Source organism: Arvicola amphibius, chromosome 11 (assembly GCF_903992535.2).
Source record: "Arvicola amphibius chromosome 11, mArvAmp1.2, whole genome shotgun sequence".
NCBI lineage: Eukaryota > Metazoa > Chordata > Mammalia > Rodentia > Cricetidae > Arvicola > Arvicola amphibius.
The window spans coordinates 50,163,987-50,191,633 of record NC_052057.2 but is presented as its reverse complement, the minus strand read 5'-3'; the positions used below and the strand labels follow the sequence as shown (position 1 = coordinate 50,191,633).

The following is a 27,647-nucleotide window of genomic DNA, read 5'->3' as shown; positions in this document are numbered from 1 at the left end:
TTTCCTTTAATTAGAAAATAAAATCCACACCCCTTCAAATTCCATTGTGGGGAAAATAGCACTTTTACTTAATTATATATTTAAATTTTTATCATTTGTTGTTTATTTGAAATAAGGATATTAGCAAGCTTTTCAACATGCTGAAAAATAAACAAAATTAATAAGGTGCAAAGAAGGAAAATATTTATGTAGCCTAGTTAATAAATAAAATCAAACAGGAAATCCCCCATGAACTCATACAGACTTAACTCTTGACTAAGTCAAAGTAAATAAAAAAATTAGGTTTGAGTCTATGAACTACACTTTGCTGATAAACTGAAAACTGACATGTAGCTTGGGGAGAAATCAATTTCCTTAATGTTAAAAAGGAAATTAATTTACAGGTCCCTTGCAGAAGCCTGGTTGCCTTGGTGAAGTAAACCCAGCTTTATATGGTTCTACTTTGCTGGTTCCATTTGAGAGACTGCACCGCTCTGCCAGAGGCATCACTTATGAAGACCTTCTCGCCTTCTCTGCTTCAGCCCCTGACACGTTTAGAAAAGATTCCCAGTCAACATCCTTCTGGATTCAGTCATTGGAGGATCATCTAGGACCCTGAGGGGCAGGAGCAAACTGGGATGTTGTGCTTCTCAATGCTTCTCACCCTCTACAGACCTGCTATTGTCCCCAGTTGAGGCTGCATCCTGCCTGCACTTGTGTAAGCAGGAAAGTCCAGTTTCCACCAGTTTATTTTTCTAGGTTTAATGGTGTCTTCATTCTGGGCTGCCTCCCTGTTTTCTGAAAAGTTTCACATTCTTCACCACTGATGAAATAACAGACCGATATTGAATATCTATTGTTCAGGGGCTGGCTAGAGAGGTAGCTTGGTTAATAAAGTAAATGCCTTGCAAGCATAAAGATGTGATTTCTTTCCATATCGCCCATGTAATAACCAGGCATGGCTATGAGTAACAGCTGAAGTCTCAGTATTGGGAAGAAGAAAGCACAAAGACACCATCTTGTCAACTGGGTGAATATATAATGGCAGCTTCAAGGAGAGACAGAAACTGTCTCAAAAAGAAGATGGAGAACAAACAAGGAAAACCCCTGATACTGATCTCTGGCCTTCAGATACATGTGTACATAAACCTTTCACAACACATGAAATAAAGTAAAATAATTGAATACTCATTGCTTGAAATATTTAAGGAATTTCCTGATGTATAGGTCAACCCATAACTGACACAGTAGATCTTTATAAAACACAACTTTTAACTCAATTCAATACAGAAGGTTTACATTGGGACATATCATAGAAAGCATTATCACCTGCCAATACACTTCCATAGATGCTTAAGCAGCAGACAAGCTGTGCCAAAGAACAGTATTCCCATCTGTCACTGAGACATGTGTTCAGGGAGAGAATCAGAATTCATCAGCATTACTACACATCGTACATCTTCCGTGTAAGTTTTCCCAGGAAGATCACTAGACATGCTCACTTGCCAGCAGCTCTGCAACTGTAAATCATTGTCACCCACAACAAACATCCTGGGAAGGCAGCAATGCTGGAATCCAGCTACATATAAATGATTAAAGGGATACTTGTTTCTCCTAAGTTCTGAGAAGACATTTTCCAGTTTTTCTTCTCTATCCATTTTATTATGCATGTAAACTGACAGCCAATAACAAACACAATTGTAAAATTGTCACATGTGTGACATTGGTGCTCTTCCTAACAACTCAGATGAAGTTCCCAATAAGACTTGTTTATTATAATTTGATTGAGTAATCAATGCATTCTGGTCCCATAGCTATTCACTAAGTCAGGCGCAGTCGAGAATGTAGCATTTTGGACTGTCTGATGGTTGGAATCCAGCACATTTAAACAAAGAGTGCCTACTTGAAAGGGGAAGAACGCGGGGTGTCAACAGCCCCAATCCCCCTTGAGTAATTAATGGCAGTTATCTCATCCTATAAAGCACATTATAGTGCTAATCAAGTTTGTAACAATAGGACAAACATCCTAGTTTTTATTACCTTTGTATCAAACCATCTTTTCATCTCAACATGGCCTACCAGGCTTTCTCAAAGGGAGAAAATGTATAGGCTAGAGTTAGTTGTCATTGTAGTTATGGTTACTAATATTAATTCATAGAACTACATCATAAATTTATATTGCAGAGCCATAAACCTGAAAATGCATGTCCTTCCATAAGTTTCTATTCTTGGCATAAGTTGTATCCACCCACTTGACAACCTTGCTTGTACCTCCATTGCAATCTCTCTTCAGAGATTTACTTCCCAGGCAATACATCCCAACATCCATTCCTCTGCACCTACCTGAAAGATTTCTTAATATCTTCTGCTTTGATTGTCTTGAGAATATCCTGGTATAAGTGAATGTCCTTTGTTCCTGATGGTGTGGCATCAGAAGGGCAATTCATATGTGCATAATAACCTATTAGAATTCCAAAAATAAATAAAATGGTGGCTGTGCAAACTATTTTTAAAAGGTAGCAAAAGTTGCAGTGTTTGCTCTTTGGTGCCGATCTTGGGTAGTGGGTAACATAGTCAGGCTCTTCTTCAAGTCTCTGGAACCTTCCTTTGGGTGAAGAGGCTGGTTGGATGGAATCAAGATGGAGGTCTAAAGTTTCTGAGTGCCCCAAGGTCTGAGTCTCAGCATTATCTTGCTGGAACTGGTCAAAGCCAGGCTCTTCCAGTTCTTTCTCCATATCCCACTCTAAGTCAAGGGCAGTGGCATGGATGTCGTCATTGTCTAAGTAAGGTGAGTTTCCTGAGGTTCTTAAATCTGCATTGACCTTCTGATAAGCCATCTTTTTACCTATGGAAATAAGAGAAAATGAAAATTATGCTCAATTAAAATAAGCTTTTTATTTTTAAAATTAAAAGTAAAAACAAAATATTTAACAAGTATGTTTATGTGGGACATAGACATAAACTTCAGTGATTCATGTCTGGACAGATGGCTTAGGCATGTGTAGCTCAAACATGAGGGTTTATGGTCATACTCCAATACTCAGGCAAGAGAGCTGACTGTGATAGTACAAACTCCTACAATCCTAGCACCTGGGAGACAGAAACATGGAATCCCTGGGACTTGCTGGACAGGTATCTTAGATACATGTGCATGTTCAAGACCCATCTCTATAAGAAAATGGAGAACATCTGCCCTTGACTTCTGCCTTCAAACCATGTGCACACGTGTGCACACATGCCCCCTACATTTAGTAAGTGTAATCATTTCCCCATAGAAAGCAACCTTTAGTGATCAGCAATTTAATTCTATTTCTCTCCTAAATACAATAGATAAGATCTACGCAATAAACGTTGAAAGTATTTGGCAGAAATCCTATTTAAAAAGCATTAAAATCTACATGTACACAACCAATCTCTGTAGCTGTAGAGAGTGACAGGAGCACACAAATATCCAAAATATATAACATGAAGTCAATGTTAACCACTTTAGAAGCAACATTAAATGACATAAGGACAAATGCAATGAAGTAATGATTTGACCTCTTACAAGGAAAAAAGGATAAAAATTCTTTAGGATGATTACGTGTACTAGAGTTGTTTCTGCAAACTAAGGTTGGAAGCGGTAATGTGATCGACAAGGGGCAGTTCTGTAGAACTGCGTGAAGGAAAACATGGCACATTAATACTTCCATGGCTGCAGAAAGGGGCTGGAAATTTTTAAGCTGTCAAAGAGGAGTAAAGTACTCCCAGGAACTATGACGTGAACTAGCCTAGATCAGTGAAGTTTAATAGAAGTACAGCATGGCATAGGTCCAAAGACCAAACCCTTTGCCAGCGTGGGAGGTCTTAGCTTCAGAACCTTGCAAGTGGCCCATGGAAGTTGTTCTCTCCTACAGTTTTGGGTGACTGTCCGTTGTGTCCTGCAGAGTGGCTTTAGGAAAGTCAGCTAATTAACTGTAGGAAGTCGCAGTTCTGAAAGCCACTGGAACATTATCACTGCAGATGGCATTGTCTACAGTGTTTCCACTTAAATTTTATCTGTACTGGATTTGTCATCTTAGCTGGATGCTGATTCCTTCGTCATGCTTTGTGATATTTCTGTATCTCCCAGTAGAAACAGCAAAGCACAAAGCTCAAGTGATATTTGGTAAGTTAATTCTTAATGATAGTCATTGACAAATCAACATTAACAAAGAAGATTAAAAACCAGGACCTCATGAGAGAAGGTAGCATCAGCCACTGAATTCTGACATCTCACAGGTTAGCTAACAGAGACCCAAATAACAGAAAATCTCTCAATTTTGAGGAATATTACACATAACTTAATATTCAATCATGCACAACAAAAATATAATTCTAAAATTCCCATATACTACTCTGTCAACTAGGATTCATTCTTATCCAGAATTAAGCCCAGAGTATGTCATTTATATCAGTCAGTAGGAGAAGCAACAAAGGTAAAGATGGATGGGTCCTTCTACCTACAAGGGAAACAAGGCAATCAATCTTAAGAGACAAATACAAACAAAACACAAAAGAACAGACAAAATCTACAGAGCTGTTCTAATAGAATCTATGGAAAGAATGAATTTAAGCTTTCTTATTATTTTTAATACCATTTCTTAATTCCTCGAGAATTTCATATAATATATTTTGATCATATTTACCTGCCTACCCCAATCCTTCTAAATTCACCCCTATTTCTCTATTCATCCAAGTTCATGCCCTTCATTTGGTTATTTAAATGCAGTGAGTGCAATTACGCTTGGGTGAAGAGTCAACCCTGGAGCATGGTCATACCAAGTGCAGGATCATAGAACCTTAAAGAAAACTGTTACTCTTTCCAAGCAGTTTCAACTGCAAATAGGTCCTCAGAAAGGGACTCCCACCTTCTAAGACTCCACACTGAGATTGTGCCTGCCTTGAACTTGTATAAGTATTCTGCATGGTGTCCCAACTGCTGTGAGTTCATAAACACAACTGTCTTCTGTCCAGACACTGCTTTATTGCAGTCATATACAGCCTATGGCTCCTACAGTCTTTATGCTGCCTCTTTCTCCATCATCCCTATGCCTTGGGGTAATAGCATATGCTACAGGGTCCCAATTAGTGTTAAACACTCACAGTCTTTTATTCTCTGTATTTTGATGCGTTGTGTGTGGGTTTCTGCTGATCACCATCACTACAACAAGAAGCTGCTTTGATGAGGGTTGAGAGATGCACTACTTTATGTGGAAAATGATAAGTTACTAAGCTCATTTTAATACAATGGTAATTGATTTGAATAACAGTAGTAGGCCCGTCCTTCAAGTATGTGGCATATAGTCACAGGCTCTTAGCTCCAATCATGTTGCTAGTTCTAGGTTCCACTGAAGAAATTCAGACCCCCAAAGACTAACTTTACATGCTTTTTCTTGTATGTGGATGTTTGTGTTGAATATGTAGATATATGTGTTGCTTTTAGAATAGCCATAGAGGTCGGGAAATTTGTGAGAGACCACAAGGGAAGTGCTTTTGGAGGAGAGGAGATAAAATGTGATGGTTAAAAAAAAAGGGGGGGAAACGGAGCCGGGCGGTGGTGGAGCACGCCTTTAATCCCAGCACTCAGGAAGCAGAGGCAGGCGGATCTCTGTGAGTTCGAGGCCAGTCTGGTCTACAAGAGCTAATTCCAGGCCAGGCTCTAAAAAAGCTGCAGAGAAACCCTGTATCGAAAAACCAAAAAAGAAAAAAGAAAAAAAAAGGGGGGGGGGGGGAACGGGTAATGGAACTAAAAGGGTTATGTGAGTTGGGGTGGGAGGAAAGGGTAAAGGATGTGGTAATGAACACTAGAGACCTTTTGAAAATGTCATATGGAAATTTACTACTGTAGAAGCTTCAATGCACACACACACACACACACACACACACTCAGAGAGAATTTAATCCAAATTACCCTGTGTAACAAAGGAACAGCTCCTCTAGTAGCCATCACAGTCTACCAAACACAAACCCAGGGTTAGGATTATTTATCTTCGAGTTGTTAGCCAATGATTTCCCACAGAACCCCAGATAGTACGGGTTATTGACACTACTCCTGGTTAACCACTACAACTGGACTGTTACACCATATTGACGAAGATACAACATATGTGGGTAACAGAACAATGGAAATAATTATTTTAGAATGTCTATTCTTAGGGTTGGAGAGAATAGCTCAGAACTTGAGTACTTGCTGTCCTTAAAGAGGAGGCAGATTCTGCTCCTAGAACACAAAACTACTGGGTGGATCTGACCTCTTCTGGCATCCACATGCACTAGACATACATGAAACATGGACAAACATTCAGACAAAGTAGTCCTACACAAAATAATACAAAGAAAGGAAGGAAGGAAGGAAGGAAGGAAGGAGAAGAAGGAAGGAAGGAGGAAGGGAGGGAGGGAGGGAGGGAGGGAAGGAGAAAGGGAGGAGAGAGAGAGAGAGAGAGAGAGAGAGAGAGAGAGAGAGAGAGAGAGAGAGAGAGAGAGAGAGAGAGAGAGAGAGAGAAAGAGGAAGGGAGGGAGGAAAAAAAAGAAGTCAGAAAGAAAGAAAGGAAGGAAGAAAGCAAGAAAGAAAAAAGGAAGAAAGAAATCTTGAAAACATAGTGCTTTTGGTAGTTTTACCCAAAGGGGAGGAATGTGAACCAGGAAATCAGGCAGGAAAAATATTACAAATCAGAAAGCATGAGCACAGTTCATTTGCAGATCTTATAATGTGTGCTAGCCAGGAATGCTTCACACGACTGGGATGCTGTCTCAAAGCTAAGAAAGAAAACTTAGAAAAGGGAAGGGGATTCTCTGTCACCTGGGGCTCCCATCTAGAGTAAACATGGCAACATGAACATAGCTTATCTACTACTTGCAGTTTTGTTTAAAAGAATCTTGGAGCAATGTTTCAAGATTTAGGGCCCCCCCCCAAAAAAAATACAAAAAATTGAAGAAATTAAATGAATTATATAATGTAACATAAATATGTAATTCTTTCAGACATTGTGAATGGTGTAAGAAACGAAATAGCCATATATACATACTATGGTTGTTTTTGTATTTTTAATTTAAATTTAGTCCATACCATGGTATGAATGGAAAATTTGCCCCATAGACAGCTTGCGGTTGTGGACATCATGGAACCCTTCTGGATATATGGTCAAGAGAACAGTCAAGAGACATGAGCCTGTATTTGAAGATTATACTCCTGCCTCACCGCTACGCTCACTTGTTCCTCTCATCCAACGGGTGGTAAAGAGCCGCGCAGCAAATCTCCTACCTTCCACAGAGACCTAACTACAATAGACTTCCCCTTTTGATGGATTGTATATATCCTTGAACAATGAACTAAATAAAATCATTTGCCCTTTAAGTTGTTTCTTTTTTTTTCTCATTTATTTATTAAAGATTTGCATCTCCTTCCCTCCTCCCTCCCCCCTTCCCTCCCCTCCCTTCCACCCATACCCCCTCTCCAAGACAAGAGCCATCAGGGTTCCCTTCACTATGTTAAGTCCAAGGTCCTCCCAGCTCCCCCTAACTCCAGGAGGTGAGCAACCAAACCAACTGAACAAGGCTCACAGTGAGCCCGTCCATGCTGTAGAGTTCATGTTCATTGCCGTTGTCCTTGGTTTTCTCAGTCCTCCCTCCACCGTCAGCCACATTCAGAGAGTCCGGTTTGGTCCCCTGTTCCATCAGTCCCATTCCAACCTGGACTTGTGGTCTCCCGTTAGATCTGTCCCACCGTCTCAATGGTAAACGCACTCCTCACAGTACTGACTTCCTTGTTCATGATCTCCCTTCTTTTGCTCCTCATCGGGACCTTGGGAGCTCAGTCCAGTGTAAATAAAGGACATCGAGCCTATAATTCTAAAAAAAAAAAAATCCTAGAGAAGCTATATAAGAAGGTGACCCAAAGAAAAACTATAGTTATCCTCCTGGATACTGGAAGTAGACAAGTTGTTTCTTGTCAGGTATTTGATTATAGGAATGACAGAAAAAACTAACACTTCTGTATATCCAAACAACTGTGACATATCGCCATAATCATGCAGTTTGTTACTTGGTAGGTATTAGAACATCGGGAATGGCTTCTTGCATTATATTTTTCTTTCTCTCATTCCTTCACTCTTGACTCTTTTCTAAAATAATTTTGGTCCAAGACAATTTAAAGAAAACCCAGCATTGCTGAAAAATCATTGGTTTTATTTGATTCTTTTGTGGCTCTGTGCTTGCTTTCTGTTTTTGTCACAACAAAAATACGCAGATAAAATAAATGACATCTCAGGGTGCTGACAATTTCAGACAGCTTATATGATGACTGATAAGAAATAGAGGTGGACTCACAATAATGCTCTGTATAAATGACGCATTTAACAAAATATACTATGTGGTCTGAAAATCTGAAAGATAGTTGAAAGAATGAAAGACTTACTCTGCCAGACATAGAACAAACCGGAGTACAAAACTGAATTTTTCAATCAGAAAGTATAAGCCAGTGTTTGGAAACAAATCCTCTAAAAAGACCTGAGATTTTGTAAAACTATGTCTACAAATTAAGCGATAATCTAACGATTAAAACCTTACAAGTAAATTTATTTTAATGCCTTTTATAAACTGAAATTTCTTATCACAAAGAAAGTAACTCTTTCTTTAGTTAAAACACCCTGGCATGACACAGATACACTGCTTATTTCCTTATGGGATTTTTACACTCCTTTCTTCTGTCTTCTAATGTATCTCCCGTTCTCACTTTCTCACTTCCAGACCCCAACTTCCTTTACAGTTTCATCTCATTTGTATTCTATACCCTCTCTGCTCTCCCTCAAAGCCTGTTTGTGCATTTTCTCTGTAAACAGTTTATGTTTCATAAGGACAATCTCTTTGAAGTACCTCATGTACTTTGATGAATTCATATGTCATGTCCTTCCCTTTCTCATCCCTCTCCCTTTTACCTCCCACATGTCGTTACATTTTTGGTTAAATACAACCAATGAATTTGCTCAGCCATTGTCTCAGTGGAGTTATCTAGAATCTAAAGGAGACTGCTTCCTACGTATAACCCAAACAGCACAGACATTAAGGGCAACATTGAATGAAAGGGACCTCCTGAAGCTGAAAAGCTTCTGAAAAGCAAAGGACACTGCCACTAAGACAAAAAGGCAGCCTACTGACTGGGAAAAGATCTTCACCAACCCTGCAACAGACAAAAGTCTGATCTCCAAAATATATGAAGAACTCAAGAAACTGGACTTTAAAATGCTAATTAAACCAATTTAAAAAATGGGGCACTGAACTGAACAGAGAATTCTCAACAGAAAAACTTCAAATAGCCAAAAGACACTTAAGGTCATGCTCAACCTCCTTAGCAATCAGGGAAATGAAAATCAAAACAATGTTGAGATACCATCTTACACCTGTCAGAATGGCTAAAATCAAAAACACCAATGATAGCCTTTGCTGGAGAGGTTGTGGAGTAAGGGGTACACTCATCCATTGCTGGTGGGAATGCAAACTTGTGCAACCACTTTGGAAAGCAGTGTGGTGGTTTCTCAGGAAATTCAGGATCAACCTACCCCAGGACCCAGCAATACCACTCTTGGGAATATATCCAAAGATGCCCTATCATATTAAAAAAGCATTTGTTCAACTATGTTTATAGCAGCATTATTTGTAATAGCCAGAACCTGGAAACAACCTAGATGCCCTTCAATGGAAGAATGGATGAAAGAAGTGTGGAATATATACATATTAGAGTACTACTCGGCGGTAAAAAACAATGACATCTTGAATTTTACATGCAAAAGGATGGAAATAGAAAACACTATCCTGAGTGAGGTAACCCAGACCCAAAAAGATGAACATGGGATGTACTCACTCATAATTGGTTTCTAGCTGTAAATCAAGGACATTGAGCCTATAATTCATGATCCTGGAGAAGCTAAATAAGAAGGTGAACCCAAAGGAAAACATATAGTTATCCTCCTGGATATTGGAAGTGGACAAGATTTCCAGGTAAAAATTGGGAACTTGGGAGTGGGGTGGGATGGGGGTAAGGGGAGATGGGGAGAGAAAAGTGTGAATGGGAAGATGGGGAGATCTTGGGGGAATGGGATGGTTGGGATAAAGGAAGGGTGGATATGGGAGCAGGGAAGTATATATCTTAATTAAGGGAGCCATTTTAGGGTTGGCAAGAGACTTGACACTAGAGAGGTTCCCAGGTGTCCAGGGAGATGTCCCCAGCTAGTTCCTTGGGTAGCTGAGGAGAGAGAGCCTGAAATGGCCTGATCCTATAGCCATACTGATGAATATCTTGCATATCACCATAGAAGCTTCATCTGGCGATGGATGGAGATAGAGACAGAGCCCCACATTGGAGCACTGGACTGAGCTTCCAAGGTCCAAATGAGGAGCAGAAGGAGCGAGAACATGAGCAAGGAAGTCAGGACCGCGAGGGGTGCACCCACCCACCGAGATGGTGGGGCTGATCTAATGGGAGCTCACCAAGGCCAGCTGGAGTGGGAATGAAAAAGCACGGGATAAAACCGGACTCCCTGAACATGGTGGACAATGAGGGCTGCTGAGAACCAAGGACAATGGCATCGGGTTTTGATCCTACTGCATGGACTGGCTTTGGGGGGGCCTAGCCTGTTTGGATGCTCACCTTCCTAGACCTGGATGGAATGGGGAGGACCTTGGACTTCCCACAGGACAGGGAACCCTTACTGCTTTTCGGACTGAAGAGGGAGGGGGAGGGGAGTTGGAGGAGGGGGAGGGAAATGGGAGGCGGGGAGGAGGCAGAAATTTTTAATAAAAAAAAAAATCTCTGTTGTGGGGTTGGTGAAGATCTTTTCCCAGTCAGTAGGCTGCCTTTTTGACTTAGTGACAGTGTCCTTTGCTTTACAGAAGCTGCTCAGCTTCAGGAGGTCCCATTTATTCAATGTTGCCCTTAATGTCTGTGCTGCTGGGGCTATACGTAGGAAGCGGTCTCCTGTGCCCAAATGTTGTAGAGTACTGAGCTCCCTAAGTTCTGATGAGGAGCATAAGGAGAGAGATCATGAGAAAGAAAGTCAGAACCATGAGGGATGCGTTCACCCACTGAGACGGCAGGACAGAACTAATGGGAGACCACCAAGTCCACTTGGAATGGGACTGATGGAACATGCGACCAAATTGGACTCTCTGAAAGTGGCTGATGGTGGAGGCTGACCAAGAAGCCAAGGACAATGGCGATGGGCTTGGTCTCTACGACATGGACGGGCTCTGTGTGAGCCTTGTCAGTTTGGTTGCTCACCTTCCTGGACCTGGAGGGAGTTGGGAGGACCTTGGACTCAACATAGTGTAGAGAACCCTGATGGCTCTTTGGCCTGGAGAGGGAGGGAGTGGGGGTATGGGTGGAGGGGAGGGGAGGGAAGGGGGAGGAGGAGGGGAGGAGATGGCAATTTTTAATAAAAAATAAATAAACTGGAAACAAAAAAAAAATCTCTCTGTGCTCCCCCTTCACCTCTCTCATTTTTAATAGTATAGGCAAACGCAGCTTGTCCCAGTGAAGTCTTGGCATATGAGAGCTATAAAAGAATTCTGATAATTATAATTCTGACCTCTAACATAAACATTCAAAGTCATCTCCCTACAAATCATTTTAAAGCGAACTGCAAGGGTGAGAACAAGTTTTCATCTCCAGCCTGACAATGGACATTCCATCACATGTGCATCAGCAATTTAACGCCTCTCAAGCATCAGGCAGAGCCATCAATTAGGGTGTAATGCAGATACCGATATGAGGTCCTCACTGGGATGGATGCCTGCCTGAAATCCACTTTCAGACTCATTACACACTAATAATTTTTCAACAAAATCTTCATCTAGTGGAGCACTACCTGCATCAAAGAGTGGTGGAGTCACTTGATATAATAAACATCAGAAGAATTTCTGAAAATGGTCAAGAAAATGAGTCCATAATAGTATATGTAATGGAGGATTTTGATTCTTTACTGGAAAAGCAATTCAATGTATGTATATTAAATTTATTTACATATTAAATTTATTTTATGCAGAAATTCAATATTTTAAAAGCGAATATGCATAAATTAAATTTACTAGTTCATTTAACATTTTTCGTTTCTTATAGAAAATATTACATTTATTAAAAAATATGCCATCTAGTATTTTCTTCAGTAGTTTATTTTTATGTACTATATTCAATGAACCGAATAACAACAAAATGGAAAAATAAACTTCAAATGACTAAAATTATTAAAATATGTGCTATTTTGAGAAAAAGTAAGTGATTCCTTTCCCCCAAAGAATGTACTTCCCTATAAAATAAAACAGCTGTTCTTTAACAGGAAGTAAGTGACATGGCGTACTTCCTTTAATATTTTTGGGAAAGACAAGCTGTAGATATACGTTATGATAATATAACTGTGACTTAAACTTCTCATATTTAGTTCATTAAACTTAAGGCATCATATCACTTCAGTGACTTAAAAGTAGTACAAACACAGAGACTTTAAACTATTTTAACCATGTGTACTTGTTTGGTTTTATTGCTATGCTAAATGTTATGACCAATACCAACTTGGGAAGAAAAGGATTTATTTCTTTACATGTATTTAGTGCTCACATTCCGTCATTGTGGAAAGCTGAGGCAAGAGATCAAACCAAGCAGGGACCTGGAGGTGGGAGCTGATAGAGAGGCTATGGAGGATTATTGCTTTCCTTGGCTTGCTTAGCCTGCTTTCTCATAGAACCAATAACCATCAGCTCAGTAATAGTAGCTGAGCCGACAAGCTGGGAGATGCTCCCACATCAATCAATAATCAGGAAACACTATCCATACTTCTACAGGCCAATATTGTGTAGGTATTTTCTCAGCTGAATTTCCCTTTCCCAGATGTTTCAGAATTATATCAAGTTGAATTTAAAAAAAAGAAAGTAAGAAAGTAAATAGCCAGCACACTCTATAAATCTCCCTGGGGGGAAAAAAGTGCAGTGTTGTATAGATAAAGCCATAGGATTTTTCATGTTTCTTTTAGTAGAAATTTGAAGAATATGCATACTCTCTATAGTATGACATTTGAGCCTCTTTTAAAATGTGTTTTATGCATAGTCTAATACATTCTTTTGATTTCAACAGATCTTTACTTAGATAAGCTCTTATTAAATTCCAATGCTGGAGAACTTTTCATTCACATACACTTATTCTTCTATAAGAAAAATTAAAGGAGCTATGAGTTGAATTAAAAATATTTTCAGTCTAAAATAAGCTTAGGTCAATAAAATAAATTTACAGAGCTGGAGAGATGATTTAGTCGGCAAAATGCTTTCCATGTAAGTATGAAGAGTGAGAATCTAGGTTCAGATACCTCGCTCCCAAATCAAAGGGAAACATTGCAAGGGGTCCCCGTAACACCAAACCTGGGAATCCTGATATACAGACATGGCTTGGCTCCCTGTAACCCCCACACCTGGGGATGCTGAGACACAGAATTTCTAAAGCTCAGCAGCCAGTCATCCTTAGACTGTCAAAGAAATCCAGGTTCTGTAACAGACAGAACATAAAAAATAATAAGGAAGACAATGTAGAGAGACGTCCATCATCTACCTCTGGCTTCCTCAATTGTACATATGTGCACATATATGTACATAACAACTAAGTGAACATGGCCATATATCACATACATACATAAACATATAAACATAAGGAAGTTTTATATACAGATATAATATGCTTAAATGTAAGCCTAATTTTCTAAATATTATTTCATCCACTTCATACTGACTAAAACAAAAATAAATTACACAGACATAAAAGGAAGTATAGTAATAAGTTAGAATTTTTTAAGTGTAGAATATAATCTGTGAAAGTTTCAAGTCTATCATGACATAGTGGCTATGAAAATATTGAGAAAGTAGATAAATGTTTTAAAACATACAGACAATAAGATCTGCATTCCTTATTCTATTTTGGGATATGATCAGAGCATTCACTCTCGTTGAATAATCACAAGGAGAAAATTAACATTTTAAAGATTTTTTTTAACTGCATGTCTCTGTGGGGTACGTGCATGTAAACATGGAATAGGAAAGAATGATTGGCCTCCCTGGAGCTAGATTACCGGTAGTTGTGCTAGGAACGGAACTCAGGACTCCCATTTTCTGAAAAAAGTGATCTTAACCATTCATCTACCCTTCCACTCCTACAAGGAGAACTTTACTATGTCAGCATTCCACCTTCATACATTTCAGACTAACAGTTTATAGTCTAAGACTATTTCAATCATATGCTAGTTCACTGGGTAGCTTAGGATAACTCGTTAATATCTTTATGTCTAAACTGCATATATTTAAAACATAAGTAGCCATACATTAGATTTGCAGTAAAAAAGTAAATGAGATGCATGTGTTCACAACACTGAAAACACTCTAACCTTTCTGCAAATGATTGATTAACAAAAGTCAATATAAAAATTTCATAAAATCCAAAAAAGAGAGATATATGGACCTCCTATCTGGTGTAGAATATTCTTTTTCACTATGTGAAGTAAGTGTCACTGGGTTGGTTTAATAAGTTAAACTGTCAAAAGCTTGGCAGGAAGTATTGTTAGAACCTTTAGACATAGGGAACTCTGGGAAAAAGAAAATCAGTCATGAGCCAAATAAAGAGAAAGCAGGAGGGATACAGAGTAAAGTTAATCAAGCCACATAAAAAAGTAGATTAAAAATATAGGTTAATTAAAGTTATAAGAAGTAGATAGGAACAAACATAAGCTAAGGTCGAGCTTTCCAATTACTAATTAATAATAAGTCTTAAGGGTTTTTTGTTTTTTTTTTGTTTTGTTTTGTTTTGGTGAGCTGAGGGCACAATGAAAAATCTGTTTACACACAACATTAAAATTCAGCTCTAAATAAAAGGAAACATAACCAGATGTATCAAGTCTTGTTAAGAAGGACCTAGATATAATGAGGAATGGAGCCCAGTTCTCCTGTACTCCCAGAGTGGGAAACCCCTTGTTAATAAATAGCATGGTGCAGATAGGTAAGGTACATTTTGGTTAATGTTTTATAAAAATTGCCATGTCTGGTTTTCAACAACCAGTTCTAAATCTTATTACAGTGATGAGTTTATCTTTAGTCTGTTTATGGAAAGAACAATTATAGAAAGAAAAGGATTCCCTATAATGATAAATATTTCCCTTTAATAGTCTCAGAAGTTAGCAATATATAATCATAAACACACTACATGTATTTATCTATATATACAGGGTGTTCATTATTACAAGTTTATGATTATTTGGATATGATTCACTGACTTAAATGTTCCTAACAGTATTTTAATTCTGTAATAGAAGAGATGCTGTGAATCTTATTGGAATTGAAAGACATTCCAAAGCTTTCTTTGTTGTAAATGCATTTTATAAGAAGAGTAAATACATGACTCTAGAAGGCTAATTTTAAAGCATGATGCAGACACTAAATTTCCTATGACAGTTCTGTAATAGAATCTTTAAGTACAATGAGAAAACACTCTTAGTGTTCTATGGGCCTAACTAAAGTGATAAAGTAGCAAATACGGTAACAGGGTGGGTCCTGCCAAGGTGAACCCTAAGAGGTCAGGGTGCACAAAAGCTCTGATGCAAGAGGTTGTCCAACCCTAACCCTAACCTAACCCCTGGGTTTGAAGCAAAACACCCTCTGGGGGTGAGGGCATGAGAGAGATAGATATGGACAGACACCAGGGGACAGAAGGAAGGAATGAGAAAGAGAGAGAGAGAGAGAGACAGAGACAGAGACAGAGACAGACAGACAGGGAGAGAGACAGAGAGACAGAGAGACAGAGACAGAGACAGAGAGTTGATCAGGTAGGGTGGGTCAGGCCTTTAAGGGGCACATGTAACTATACAACCTAAATACTTAAGGGCACCTAGCTGGTAAGGATGTAAACAGCTAAACCCCCTCCACCCCAGTGCAAGGCAGACCTGCCAGGCACCAAACCCACAACACTCACTATTGGTCTAAATGGATTAAATGTTTTGAAAGGACATCAAGTTTGAAATAGCTTTGATGGAGATTCGATTAGTGTTGGAACAGGGAAAGAGCAGGTGAATATGATCTTATTTCAATGTATACATGTGTGACATTCTCAAGAAACAAGAAAATTAAAGGTAAAAGAATATTTCCTACTAGTTCATTTGTTTTAAAGGTAACATCTCCCTTTGAAATAGCCTATTTTCTCTTTCATTTTTAAATTTAGCATTTAAAGTAATGAGTTCCCTTATAACAATCTCAAACACATATATCTACATATATTTTTCAGCTTTTCCCCCACTAACCCTTCCCATTCCTCTTGTTCCTTCATTCTGGCCCCCGCTCTTTAATCCTAAATGACAACTTCTCTTTTATTCTTTCATGCCATCTGTATGCTGCCCTCTCTTACCTTAAGAGCTCCCCTCAGGCTAAAATCATCAGACACAAATTAATCAGTTTTAACCCACTTTTCAAAAATAAATCCCATGTTTATAAAATTAATTTTTGTTATTGAAATCCTTAAAGATTTCAACTTGAAAGCAGGGCAGACAACATTGTAAGAACAATAATTCAAAAGATGTTTCCCTGGTTTAATTTCTCACTACAATGAGATTAATTTTCATTTGAGGCTTTGTCAAATGGCTTTAACTACAGCCACCATCTCTGTAAATTTACTGAGCCCTTATTTAATTGCTCTCCTGAATGTCAACTATATAAAATAAATGTTTTACTAAATGTATAAATTGTATACAAAGTAAAGGGAAATGATTTTCTTTGCTTTATGTTTTAGAAAAAATGGCCAAAACCCACTATAAACTGTGTAATAATACACTAAATTTAAGGAGATTAGATAATTAAGCTGGGATGAATACAGTTAAAACTTTGAGTTACCCTGGTTCTTGCTAAATGGCATGGGAAAGAATGCTTACAGGATATCACATGAACAAGTGATAAATTGTAAGATGCAGTTAAAACCATTCGAAAGAAAATTGTTTGATGTAATCCAGCTGGCAAGTGCAAATTTGGACTGAACTGCTTACATATGTATGACAATCTGCCAGTTTCCTGAGGGGGGCACTGCTTTTGGGATATTAGTGCCACTGCAGTTAGTACAATATAACCTAACAGGGTGTAATTGAAGTCACTACCCCTTATCTAAGAAAAAAAATCCATATCAGAAGGCCATAAGTCAATGTAGGAATGGCAAAGTAGAATTCATTAAAAGGAACCAAAGAAATATAAGATACCCTCTATGGGGTCTTAAATGAGCAACTACAACATTAGTAATAATTATAGTTTCTATTCTGTCAGTTTAACTCAGTAAGATCATAAACTATTGACTTAGGCCCATGTAAATGACTCTTATTTCTGCCATAGACTATTTCCCCCAATCTCTTAGGTGCTGATTCTGCATCATGACCTTTGAGGTACTAAAGTGTCTTCTTTTTATATTTATTTACTTATTTGCTTGCCATTTACATCCTAATATCTAGAGTTATATACGTCTAAAGAATTATTCCTTCAGAGTATTTGACATCACTTATGCTAGAAACATACATATGAGATAAATATAACCACAAAAGCATTGAATAAAGAAGGGTGAAGGGGAAAATTCTAATGCTTTGCTCTAGAAAGCCACTGTAAGTGGATGTTAGGCAGCTGCAATCTTCAGTGGAGGCAATGCAGAGTGAAGGGCTGTTTGTTCAGTCAGTCTTCTCATGCAGAGGGTATCTAATGGATCTTCTCAAGCAGAGACCTATGCGATCTTTTCAAGCAGAGATGTCTAGCATTCTTTCAACGTTACAACATTCAGGATTTTTTTTGAGTTCTGAAAGTTAGCAATAGGCTACAAATCTAGAGATCTACTGTCTTTTTCTAGTTTTATCTTATCACCCTGTAATAGCAGACCAACTCCACTCAACCATAGTATTCCCTCTTTCGTTCTTAGATGTCTGGAGTCTGCACTGACTAGTACCTGAGGGACCTCTCTCTTGGGCTTTCAGGCTCTCCACTGTGACCCAGCAACAACCAAGCTTTCTTCAGCCATGACTGCTCCCATGAACAGTGTTGTGAGAAAACAACCATAACCACTATTCTATGCCCTCTTCTTAGCGACAATTTCAAACTTCTCTTTCCTCCTGCTCCCCAGACAGAGCAAAGCAATGCTGCTGGGAACTTGGCAGATATAGCTCACACTCAGCCTACTATTGACCTGTTTTCAGTTATTAAACCCCTTTGCTGCTTCTTGTACCTTTCCCTACTATGTGTGGTTTGCACAGACTTGAGAGGGCTTTAAGGGTGTCAAGAGTTAGTGCATCCACACAATCATCACTTAGTTCCTTGAGTGCTGCCAGAAGTAGTCCCTTGGTTTGACAGATACTCTGCAATCTTTTATAGTTTTTTTAGCTGGCACGAATGATCTTAAATTGTAGCTTTTTGATGGAGGCTTTGGATTTCCAGGGACAGACAAATGAGGCCACCAAGTGCACTGTCTTTTATATTTTCAAAAACATGTATTGGCTTACTTTTTAAATATCTTATTTTTTCAAAAATGTATCAATATATTTCTGCAAACTTGAAATGCATTATTCTGAAATTTGTGGTGTGGGATTTTTCAAAATTATAATATGGAAGGACAATTTTAAGCCCAGATTGGCAACTCTGGCTCTCAGAGTCTATATGCTTTTCTTACTAAAATGGCTTTTTCATAGATACTCTGGGATTTTATTAGGAAAAAGTTTTAGCTATAATTTTACTGTGGTTAACTGCTGGGAAAAGCTATCTCAGAGGGAAACATTTATGCAGTGTATTTATTTCTCACAAAACTATGTCACAGATCAAAATGACTCATACGAACCATCTCAGATCTAAATTGGGAATATTCAGAAAACCAATTCTTTCTCCCAAAGCACAAGAAGGAAGTCCAAATATAAAGTTTATGATTGGGCTTTCAACTTCTGGGTCCACAAGGGAAAGGAAATTAAAACTGGCAATTTAACCCAAAGAGTGATAGCGAAGGAAGAGATGAGCTGTAGAATAACTCCTTGTCATGTGTCTCACATACAACTGCAGAGGCCGGGACAACCAAGGGGCTTATCGTGTTTCCTTGAATAGGAAGGGAGGAAAGACTTGTGACCCTCAGTCACTATGGAGAAACACAAAAGTGTTTTCATTTGACAAACTGATGACAGGATCCAGGTTGAACTGCTTTTTAATAATTGTCTAAATAGGATAGAGTGGACACCTTTTTCCCAGCGGATAAATGTACTGGTTGCCACACCTGATGACCTGATTTCCAGGTCCTAGATTTTAGAAAGAGAGAATCAACTCCACAAAGCTGTCCTCTGACCCTCTTGAGAGCCATGTGACACAAACACTTAAACAATGGAAAAACATCTATGTAATGAAAGAGAAAACAAACCACCCTGGCTGAGCTCTGTTAATTATTTCTTTCTATCCTGTCATGCAAGGAAACATGCAAACATTAAAGTCAAGAAAGGATTTTTAAAAAATAATTTCTTCTAGGCCTCATATTGATATGAAATGCAGTTCTGAGAAAATTACCATTTTAGAATGTATAAAATTTGGGTTCTTTCTGTAAATGACCTTCCTTCAAATATGGCAACGAAGCAGCTGTTAAACTTTACAATAAAATGTCTGTTTTAACGTAAAAAAATAAGAAATAATATAACCATACATTGTCACATCTGTTTGACAGTTTATATGAGAAATTAATTTTCAACATGGATTTGTATATATGAAGACTATGAGTTGAGAATAAATTAAAGTTATCAAACTGTTTATTAACATGTGTATCAACCATGTGTTGCTTACATGTTATTTATAGATGGGAGCATGAAAGGCCTTGAATGAAACATTTAGGAATACTGATATGAAATTAAATGTTAGAGAAAAGGCACAAGAATACAATATTCACAAAGACATTGAACCCAAATCACTTATCAGAATTTTTATATAATTGTCCCCATTGAAAGGTATGCTGTTATATTACAGCATGAAAATCTTTTTAAAAAATTCACTTAGCATCTCCATTTTAAAATGCCTGCATTACTACTAAAACAACATGAATTTTAGCTTTTTTTCCCCGTTTCTTTGCTCCCACAGTCCTCTTGATGAAAACATTTTACATCCCATCAACCTTTCATTCTTGCTGACTTTACCACTGCTATCTCGAGAGCCCATCAGGAAATGAGATACCTGACTAAATAAAGCTCATTTCATTTTTCGCAGATATAATGCACATTATACAATTCAAACTATGAAGCACCAGTTTTAAGAACTGAGTGAAAGATGAATTTTCTCTAATATCTCATACATACCAAAGCTCGAGTCTTCAAAGTAACAGTTAGACTTGACTTATCCTTAACGGGTCTTTGGAGTTGCAGTTTCTGACACTATCAAAACTAAAGCTCTATCTTCAAATGTCCCTCTTCACATTCCCTTCCGCAGCAGAACTGGTCTAGGATTCTCACTCCCAGCACTCCCTCACGGATGTGGCCTCTAGAAGACCAACAGGCAATATTATTACATCTGAACTCTCTCTCTCTCTCTCTCTCTCTCTCTCTCTCTCTCTCTCTCTCTCTCTCTCTCTCTCTCTCTCTCTCTCTCTCTTTCTGTGTGTGTGTGTATAACAAAGATCTTTAATCCAGTAGTAGTCCACACTTTTCTCCAAAAGACTAATGTGTATATTACCACACCATATCATATCACCAAGTTCTAAGGCAAATTTGAAATCAGTAGCACATGCTATGGTAAAGAATTATTTTTATTGTTTTTATTGAACTATATATTTTTCTCTATTTCCCTCCCTTCCTCTCCCCTCCCCTTCTACCCTTTCCCATGATCCCCATGCTCTCAATTTACTAAGAGAGCTTGTCTTTTTCTACTTCTCATGTAGATTATATCCATGTATGTCTCTCTTAGGGTCCTCTTTGTTTTCAGGTTCTCTGGGGTTGTGACTTGTAGGCTGGTTTTTCTTTGATTTATGTCTAAAAGCCACTTATGAGTGAGGAACAAGCTATGTATTTAGAAGATATCCCTGCAGCTTATTTCCAAAAATTTCTTCTCACACTATCTTTTCAAACTATCCAAGGGACCAAGAGTTCAACATAACCTCTTGAGGGAGAAAAGACTACAAAAAGAGAACGGTAAGCCCAGCATTCATCACAAAATGTTAGACATGTAAGAAACTTTGTCTGGCCTAGACCAGCCACCTGCTTGTTACCATGAGTGACACAGTTCATGCCATGTGGTACGGAAGGAGAGGCCTTGTGAGTTTTGCTGAAGTTCCCATGGGAAGAGTGAGGTGTGACAAGATGGCTGGTGGTCAGCACTGTGCGTTTCATGGGTCTAGTTTTCTTAGCTACACACCACAGATCATATTTGCCAAAGCAAATCTGACTATATTATTTGGCTTAATGTCCTATAACATAGGAACTGTCTATGCAGTTCCAATGTTGATACTTGTCTACCTTGTACATGCTTCCTGGTCCAATCCCCAGAACACACACACACACACACACACACACACACACACACTATGGATTGTTTCATGCTGCAAAAATGAGAAATTTAGTAGATTCTTTTCTTTATTATTATTATTATTATTATAGATTCTTTTCTTTCATTCATATATTATATGTGTCTTTTGCATCATATATCCTGATCCCATTCATTTCCCTGTTCCTTCGTGTCTGCCCTCCACCCCTGCACACCCCCAAATAAAACAAAATTTAAGAGAAAATAAAATAAAATAAAAATAGAAACACTTTAAAATCTCATCATGAAGGCTGCAGTGTGACTCCGTAAGTCACACCTTAAACCCTCTGTCTACATAGCTTTCTTTACAAGTGGTCATTGCAAAGAATCATTGGTCTGGTTCAAGGCCTCTGGTTTCTACTACCCTATCAATGCTGGGTCCTTGCCGGGGCTCCTTCTGAATCCTGTGTTTCCTTGTGTTGTAGAGATTCTGAATCTTTGGATCAGCAGGTCAGGTCGCCCTCTTCATGTGCTCAAGCAGATCATAGATGGTGTGGATGATATGTCTGGCTGACCCGGAAATAAAATTGCAGTCTCTATTATAACCAAGTCTGCGTGAAGAAGAAAAACTAGATCATCTGGCAATGTGATTAATGTAAACATTGTTGGCAGGGTCTAGGGAACACAAGAGCAGAAGGAAGATGGAATCATGCACTAGGGAGATGGTATCTAGAAAAATTACCCTGGGACTAAGGACCTTCAAGGCCGTTTGAAACACTGTGATGTTGCAAGTGCACGTGCATTTCAGGCCTGGTGTTTGTGATGGGAGCAATATCTAGGATAATATAAAACCAGGTCACATATCTTGAAGGGAAATGTAAAGGGATCTACAAAATAAAATTAATTCAACTTTTCCTGCCCATAATACACTTTAAAAGGAATATAGCCAGAAAAGAATTTATTTAGCAATCCACAGAACAATAAAGACGGCCTGTGTAGAGACTGAAGTGCCTCAGTCCATCTGCTGATGATATTTATTGCTTTTTGGCACTTTCTACATATTTACCGAGGCTATGTAAAAAGAAAGCAATGCTTCTTATTTCTAGAACAAAACAGATGGTGCTCCAGCAGGTAATAATTTAATTAAGTGGCTCCTAAAGATTGAAAAAAAAATGCTCCAAAGAAAAGAAAATATTTTTAGGATTTTTTTAATAAACAGGAAAAACAAATCAAATTTGACCTTTAAGACAGTAAAATTAGGGTTTAGACATGTCCTCTTCTTAGCAAACTTTTCTCCCCGTTTTTTTCCAAACTGGAAGCAAATTGTTGTAGGTATCGCTATTAGCGAAGTCTTTTTTGTTACCTATAGTATATAATTTCCAACCAAGGATATTGGTAAAGTTGAATTCAAATATGGAATCAACTAATTTTATGAAAGACAATTTGGGTTACAATGTAATTCTGAAAGACAACAGAATAAAAACAAAGAACTTGAATATTGAACATAGTTTTAAAATCTGTATTCTATTGTAGTTAAATCCATGAAACCATTTAAAGCTATTATAACACATGAATTAAAACTTTTATTAATGATAGAAAAATAATATTTTTTCAACTTAAGACAGTAACTATCATGCATTTGAGTTTGCAGCAGTAAAGATTATGAATCATTATATTGCCACTCACTGACTCTGACATTATGTAAGTAAATTGATCTTTCTGTACTCTTTTTCCAATTCATACAAATGAACTCAAGCACAGCAAATGATTATACCTACTGGGACATAATGAGACTTTCTTGTATCAGTTTCGATCACTTAACATAACCCTTAAGATATAGAAAATATTCCACAAATGTTTCCAAGTCACCACAGCCCCTTAATATTTAGCAATGCTAAATATAGTGTTATAGCTATTAAAATTCAAACAAAAATGCCAAGAAGCTAGTGTTAGGAATTTTATTTGAGGTCAAGGAGTTTGTCTAAGCAGAACTCTTGGCTACCATGTCAAGGGTCTTGGGGTCAATTCACAGCAGTACAAAATAAAAGTCAGTGTGTGGGTGCTTGTGTGAGTGTGTGCATGTCATATGCACAGGCATAGAAGGGTGTTTGTGTGTGTGCATGCCATGCGCACAGGCATAGAAGGGTGTTTGTGTGAGTGTGTGCATGCCATGCGCACAGGCATAGAAGGGTGTCCGTGTGAGTGTGTGCATGTCACATGAACAGGCATAGAAGCAAAATTTGGAGTTAGAATCCTAAGAGAAAACATAAACCATTCGTCTTTCTGGGTCTGTGTTACGTCACTTAAGATAATCTTTCAGGTCCACCCATATATCTGAAAATCTCCTTTTTATTTATATAGGAATAGAATTCCACTGTAATGTACCACATTTTCACTATTCATTCATCTGTGGAAGTCCATTTATGTTGCTTCTATTCCCTGGCTAGGATGGACAGGGGAGCTAAGAACATGGCTGAGATATTCCTATCAGTATATGCATAAGAGTGATAGAGATGGGTCATATTGTACATTTATTTTTGTTTGTGAGCACTCTCCTTAATGATTTCCAGAGTGAATGAACTGATTTGCATTCCATTATTAGTGAATGAGGGGTTCTTTTTCTCCACAACCTCACCAGCACATGTTGCCAGTTTTTTTATTGTTGTTATTGTTTTATTTATTTATTTATATTTATTTATTTAACTATCTATTTATTTGTGTTGATTGTGGCCGTTTTGAGTTGGGTGTAATAGGTGCAATAAAATCTCAGACCTTCATTGCCATTACTGCCAATGATGATGAACATGTTCTGAGGTATTTCTTAGCCACTTGTATTTCTTCCCTTGAGAGCTGTATGTTGAGATCCCTAGCCCATTTTTTTAAAGCACATTCCCTTGACTTTTCATTATTAGTTTCACTGTATATTCATATGCCAATCCTCTGTCAGATGTGTAGCTGGAAAATCTCTCTCCCATTTCGTGGGTTTCCCTGTCACTTTGTACTTTGACAAGTACCAGAGAGCTATATGTATATTTTGAATTTTATATTTTACTTCATTGGTCTATATGTTTGATTTGGGCCAGCACCATGTATTTTTATTACTATAGAAGTAATATATTTTGAAATCTGGAATAGCAATACTTCCAATATACTTCTTTTTGAATACAGATTGTCTGGTTTGCCTTCATCTTTACTGGTTACATATGAATTTTAGGATTTTTTTGTATTTGTTAAGAATATTGTGGAATTTTGGCTGGGATTGCATTGAATCTACAAATTGCTTTTAGTAGGATGATATTTTCACAATATTAGTTCTCTGATCTGTGAACACAGGACACCTTTCAAATTTTAGGGACTTTTTAAAATATAGTTCTTCAGAAATTTGAAGTTTTCATTGTAGAGGGCTTTCACCTTCAAAGGATGTTTTCAACGAGAACAAAAACTGACTTAAAAAAAGATGCTTGCTAAAAGTAATTTTAAAATGTTACGAAGATCTGTTCAAGTAGGAAGTTGAGAATAAGTGTCTAAAGGAATCAGCATAGGGATCTCCCATGGCAGGCAAGGGACATGCAAAGTTTCAACAGAAAGAGTGTGGATCACAGGAACAAGAAGATTAATACCTCTGTACAATGTAATCACTACAGGGCTGGAGAGATGGCTCAGCGGTTAAGAGCATTGCCTGCTCTTCCAAAGGTCCTGAGTTCAATTCCCAGCAACCACATGGTGGCTCACAACCTTCTGTAATGGGGTCTGGTGCCCTCTTCTGGCTTGCAGGCACACACAAAAAAAGAAAAAAAAAGAAAATCACTTTAAAAAAAAAAAAACAAAGTAATCACTACAGTTTCTTACAGAACAAGCCATCTCTGAGTTCACACAGTAATGATACAGGACAAGAATGAGCTGGTATGAGTCGGGACAATATTATAGTGAGAGAGGATAGTCATAAAATCCAGCATGATCATCACTAGCACTATTTATCCCACCTGATTTATCTAATGCAAATAGAAATTTAAAATTCCTAAGCCAAATATATCAGAATGTATTCTATGAAAAAATTAAAAATTAAAGAAATGTATAATTACTTATAATTATACACTTCATATATATTTATATTTTATGATACAAACATACTTTTCTGTAAAAATGACTACATGACTTCATTAACTTTATTATATTTAATTTTCAAAAGTAATTTATGTGAAATTTTGTTTATTTTTATTTAGGCGTATGTGGGTATGCCTGCTTTTCTATATGTTCCCTGCTTTAGTTTATATGGAAAAACAGACGAAATAAAGGAATGGGTCCTTGAAACTGGAATTAAAAATGTTTTGAGTTTCTTGATGTCAGCTCTGGGACTGGGTTCTGGTCTTCTGCTAGAGCAGCAAGCATTTTTTTCCAGCCAGGGTATTTAAATTTATGTTCAGTATATACACCTTGGGTCATTTATTTCTTCATCAATATTTACATTTCTTGTAGCATGAATAATAAAAACAGCTAGCTTGGTAGAGCTCAGGTTTGTGCGTTTGAGCTCCACATTGGGTGCCACTTATAAAGTTTCTGTCACAACCAGTTTCATAACCATTCAGTCCCAAAGAAACACACAGAGGCTTATATTAATTATAAACTGATGGGGAATCTCAATAGGTAATTTAGTGTGAATTTATTCACACTAATAATACTCATTGTGAGAAAGAAAATACTTGTGAGCTATTATTTATGGACAATTTACATTAATATAGTGTCTTGTTGATTGATACACGTTCAAATTATATTTGTTATTTCTATTTACAATATTTGTACAACTATGCAAAGTTATTTTGTCAGATTGTATACATGCATTTTATACTTCTGTTTAAGACATTTTTATATTGATACAATTTTTAGGATATATTTATCATATAGCATTATATATTTCTACCTCTGATCAAGATACTCATACATTGTTTACATTTGAGGTCATTGTCCTCCTTTACTGCACATTTGTTTATAGATATTTAAAGTTCTGATATGAAGTCTTAGTTATACATGTTCTAACAGGTTATACAGATTATAGTATTATACAGGTCATAATATTATAGGTCAATAGTCACTCATATTTGTTATACATATAGTCAAATTAATTGGGTTCTTTAGATACATAAAGATTATATTCTACATAGATAGGTAATTTTCAAACATTTCAAGGATCTCTAAAACATGACATCTAAATAACTTAGTGTTCTGCTGATGTAGGACATAATTGCTACTGATAGCAATGATCTATTCCTGAGAAAATGTTAAACACCAAAGACACTTCACTTAGAGTTTGTTTTCTTCTTGGAACAATTGGCCTTTGAGCAAAGAACTGCCCATGCTTTGACCACTAAAAAGTACATGGTGTCTGGACTGGATAAGCAGTACATAAGGAAAAGGACTGTCAAATCTTCCTAAGACAGAGTAAGAAGGTTCTAAACATTTTCCTGCCTCTAAAAATGATCTGTCAGTTATGCTAAGCCTTAGCCAAATTTGGTTGCTTCAACATTGCAAATGAGACTTTGGGTAATTACTTATGTTACCAGTTGTCTCTGTCATATACTGTACAATTTGGAGGCTGCTTGATTGCACCTCCTGCCTACTCAAGTAGTATTATCTACCTGCGATGAGGTTAAAGATTAGATAGTTGTAGTTACCTTCCTCTTATGATTGAGTGAAACCATTTTTAATGCAAGACTTAGACTCTTTAGGATAAAATGTTTAATAAAGCATTTAACATATATTCCATGCTTAATATTGTTTATGTTGGTTGTAATCCTAAATTTTTACTTGATATCTGTTCTTAGTGTATACAGTTTTGTATTATGTTTGGAACTCTCTTGTTTGGACAAAAGGGGGCAGTGATAGGAAATCTCTATGAGCCAATGATCTTTAAGAGGTTGGACCAGGTTAGGGCACATCCTTTTGGATACCTGAAGAAAACCTCTTGCCTGCCCAAGGTTCACTCTCTCTGTGGTTCCCATGCTACACATCTGAGGTTGGACTTCTCGTTCCTGTTCTGTGAGTTTGCCCCATATGATAAAGAAATATAATAAAATAAAATATTTGGCATATTAGCTCAGGTTTATTATTAGCTAGCTCTTACAACTTAAATTAACCTATTATTC

General features: G+C 37.6%; 1 protein-coding gene across 2 annotated transcripts in view; it reads right to left on the bottom strand.

Moving 5' to 3' along the window:
* Naaladl2 (N-acetylated alpha-linked acidic dipeptidase like 2) overlaps window positions 1-27,647 on the bottom strand; it is an 883,574-nt gene that overhangs the window by 687,597 nt on the left and 168,330 nt on the right. For both annotated transcript variants that reach the window (XM_038347191.1, XM_038347190.1), the window contains one exon: window positions 2,323-2,824. In XM_038347191.1, the coding sequence (XP_038203119.1) occupies window positions 2,323-2,816 (494 nt within the window). In that variant the 5' untranslated portion in view covers window positions 2,817-2,824. The remainder of the gene's footprint in view (window positions 1-2,322; window positions 2,825-27,647) is intronic.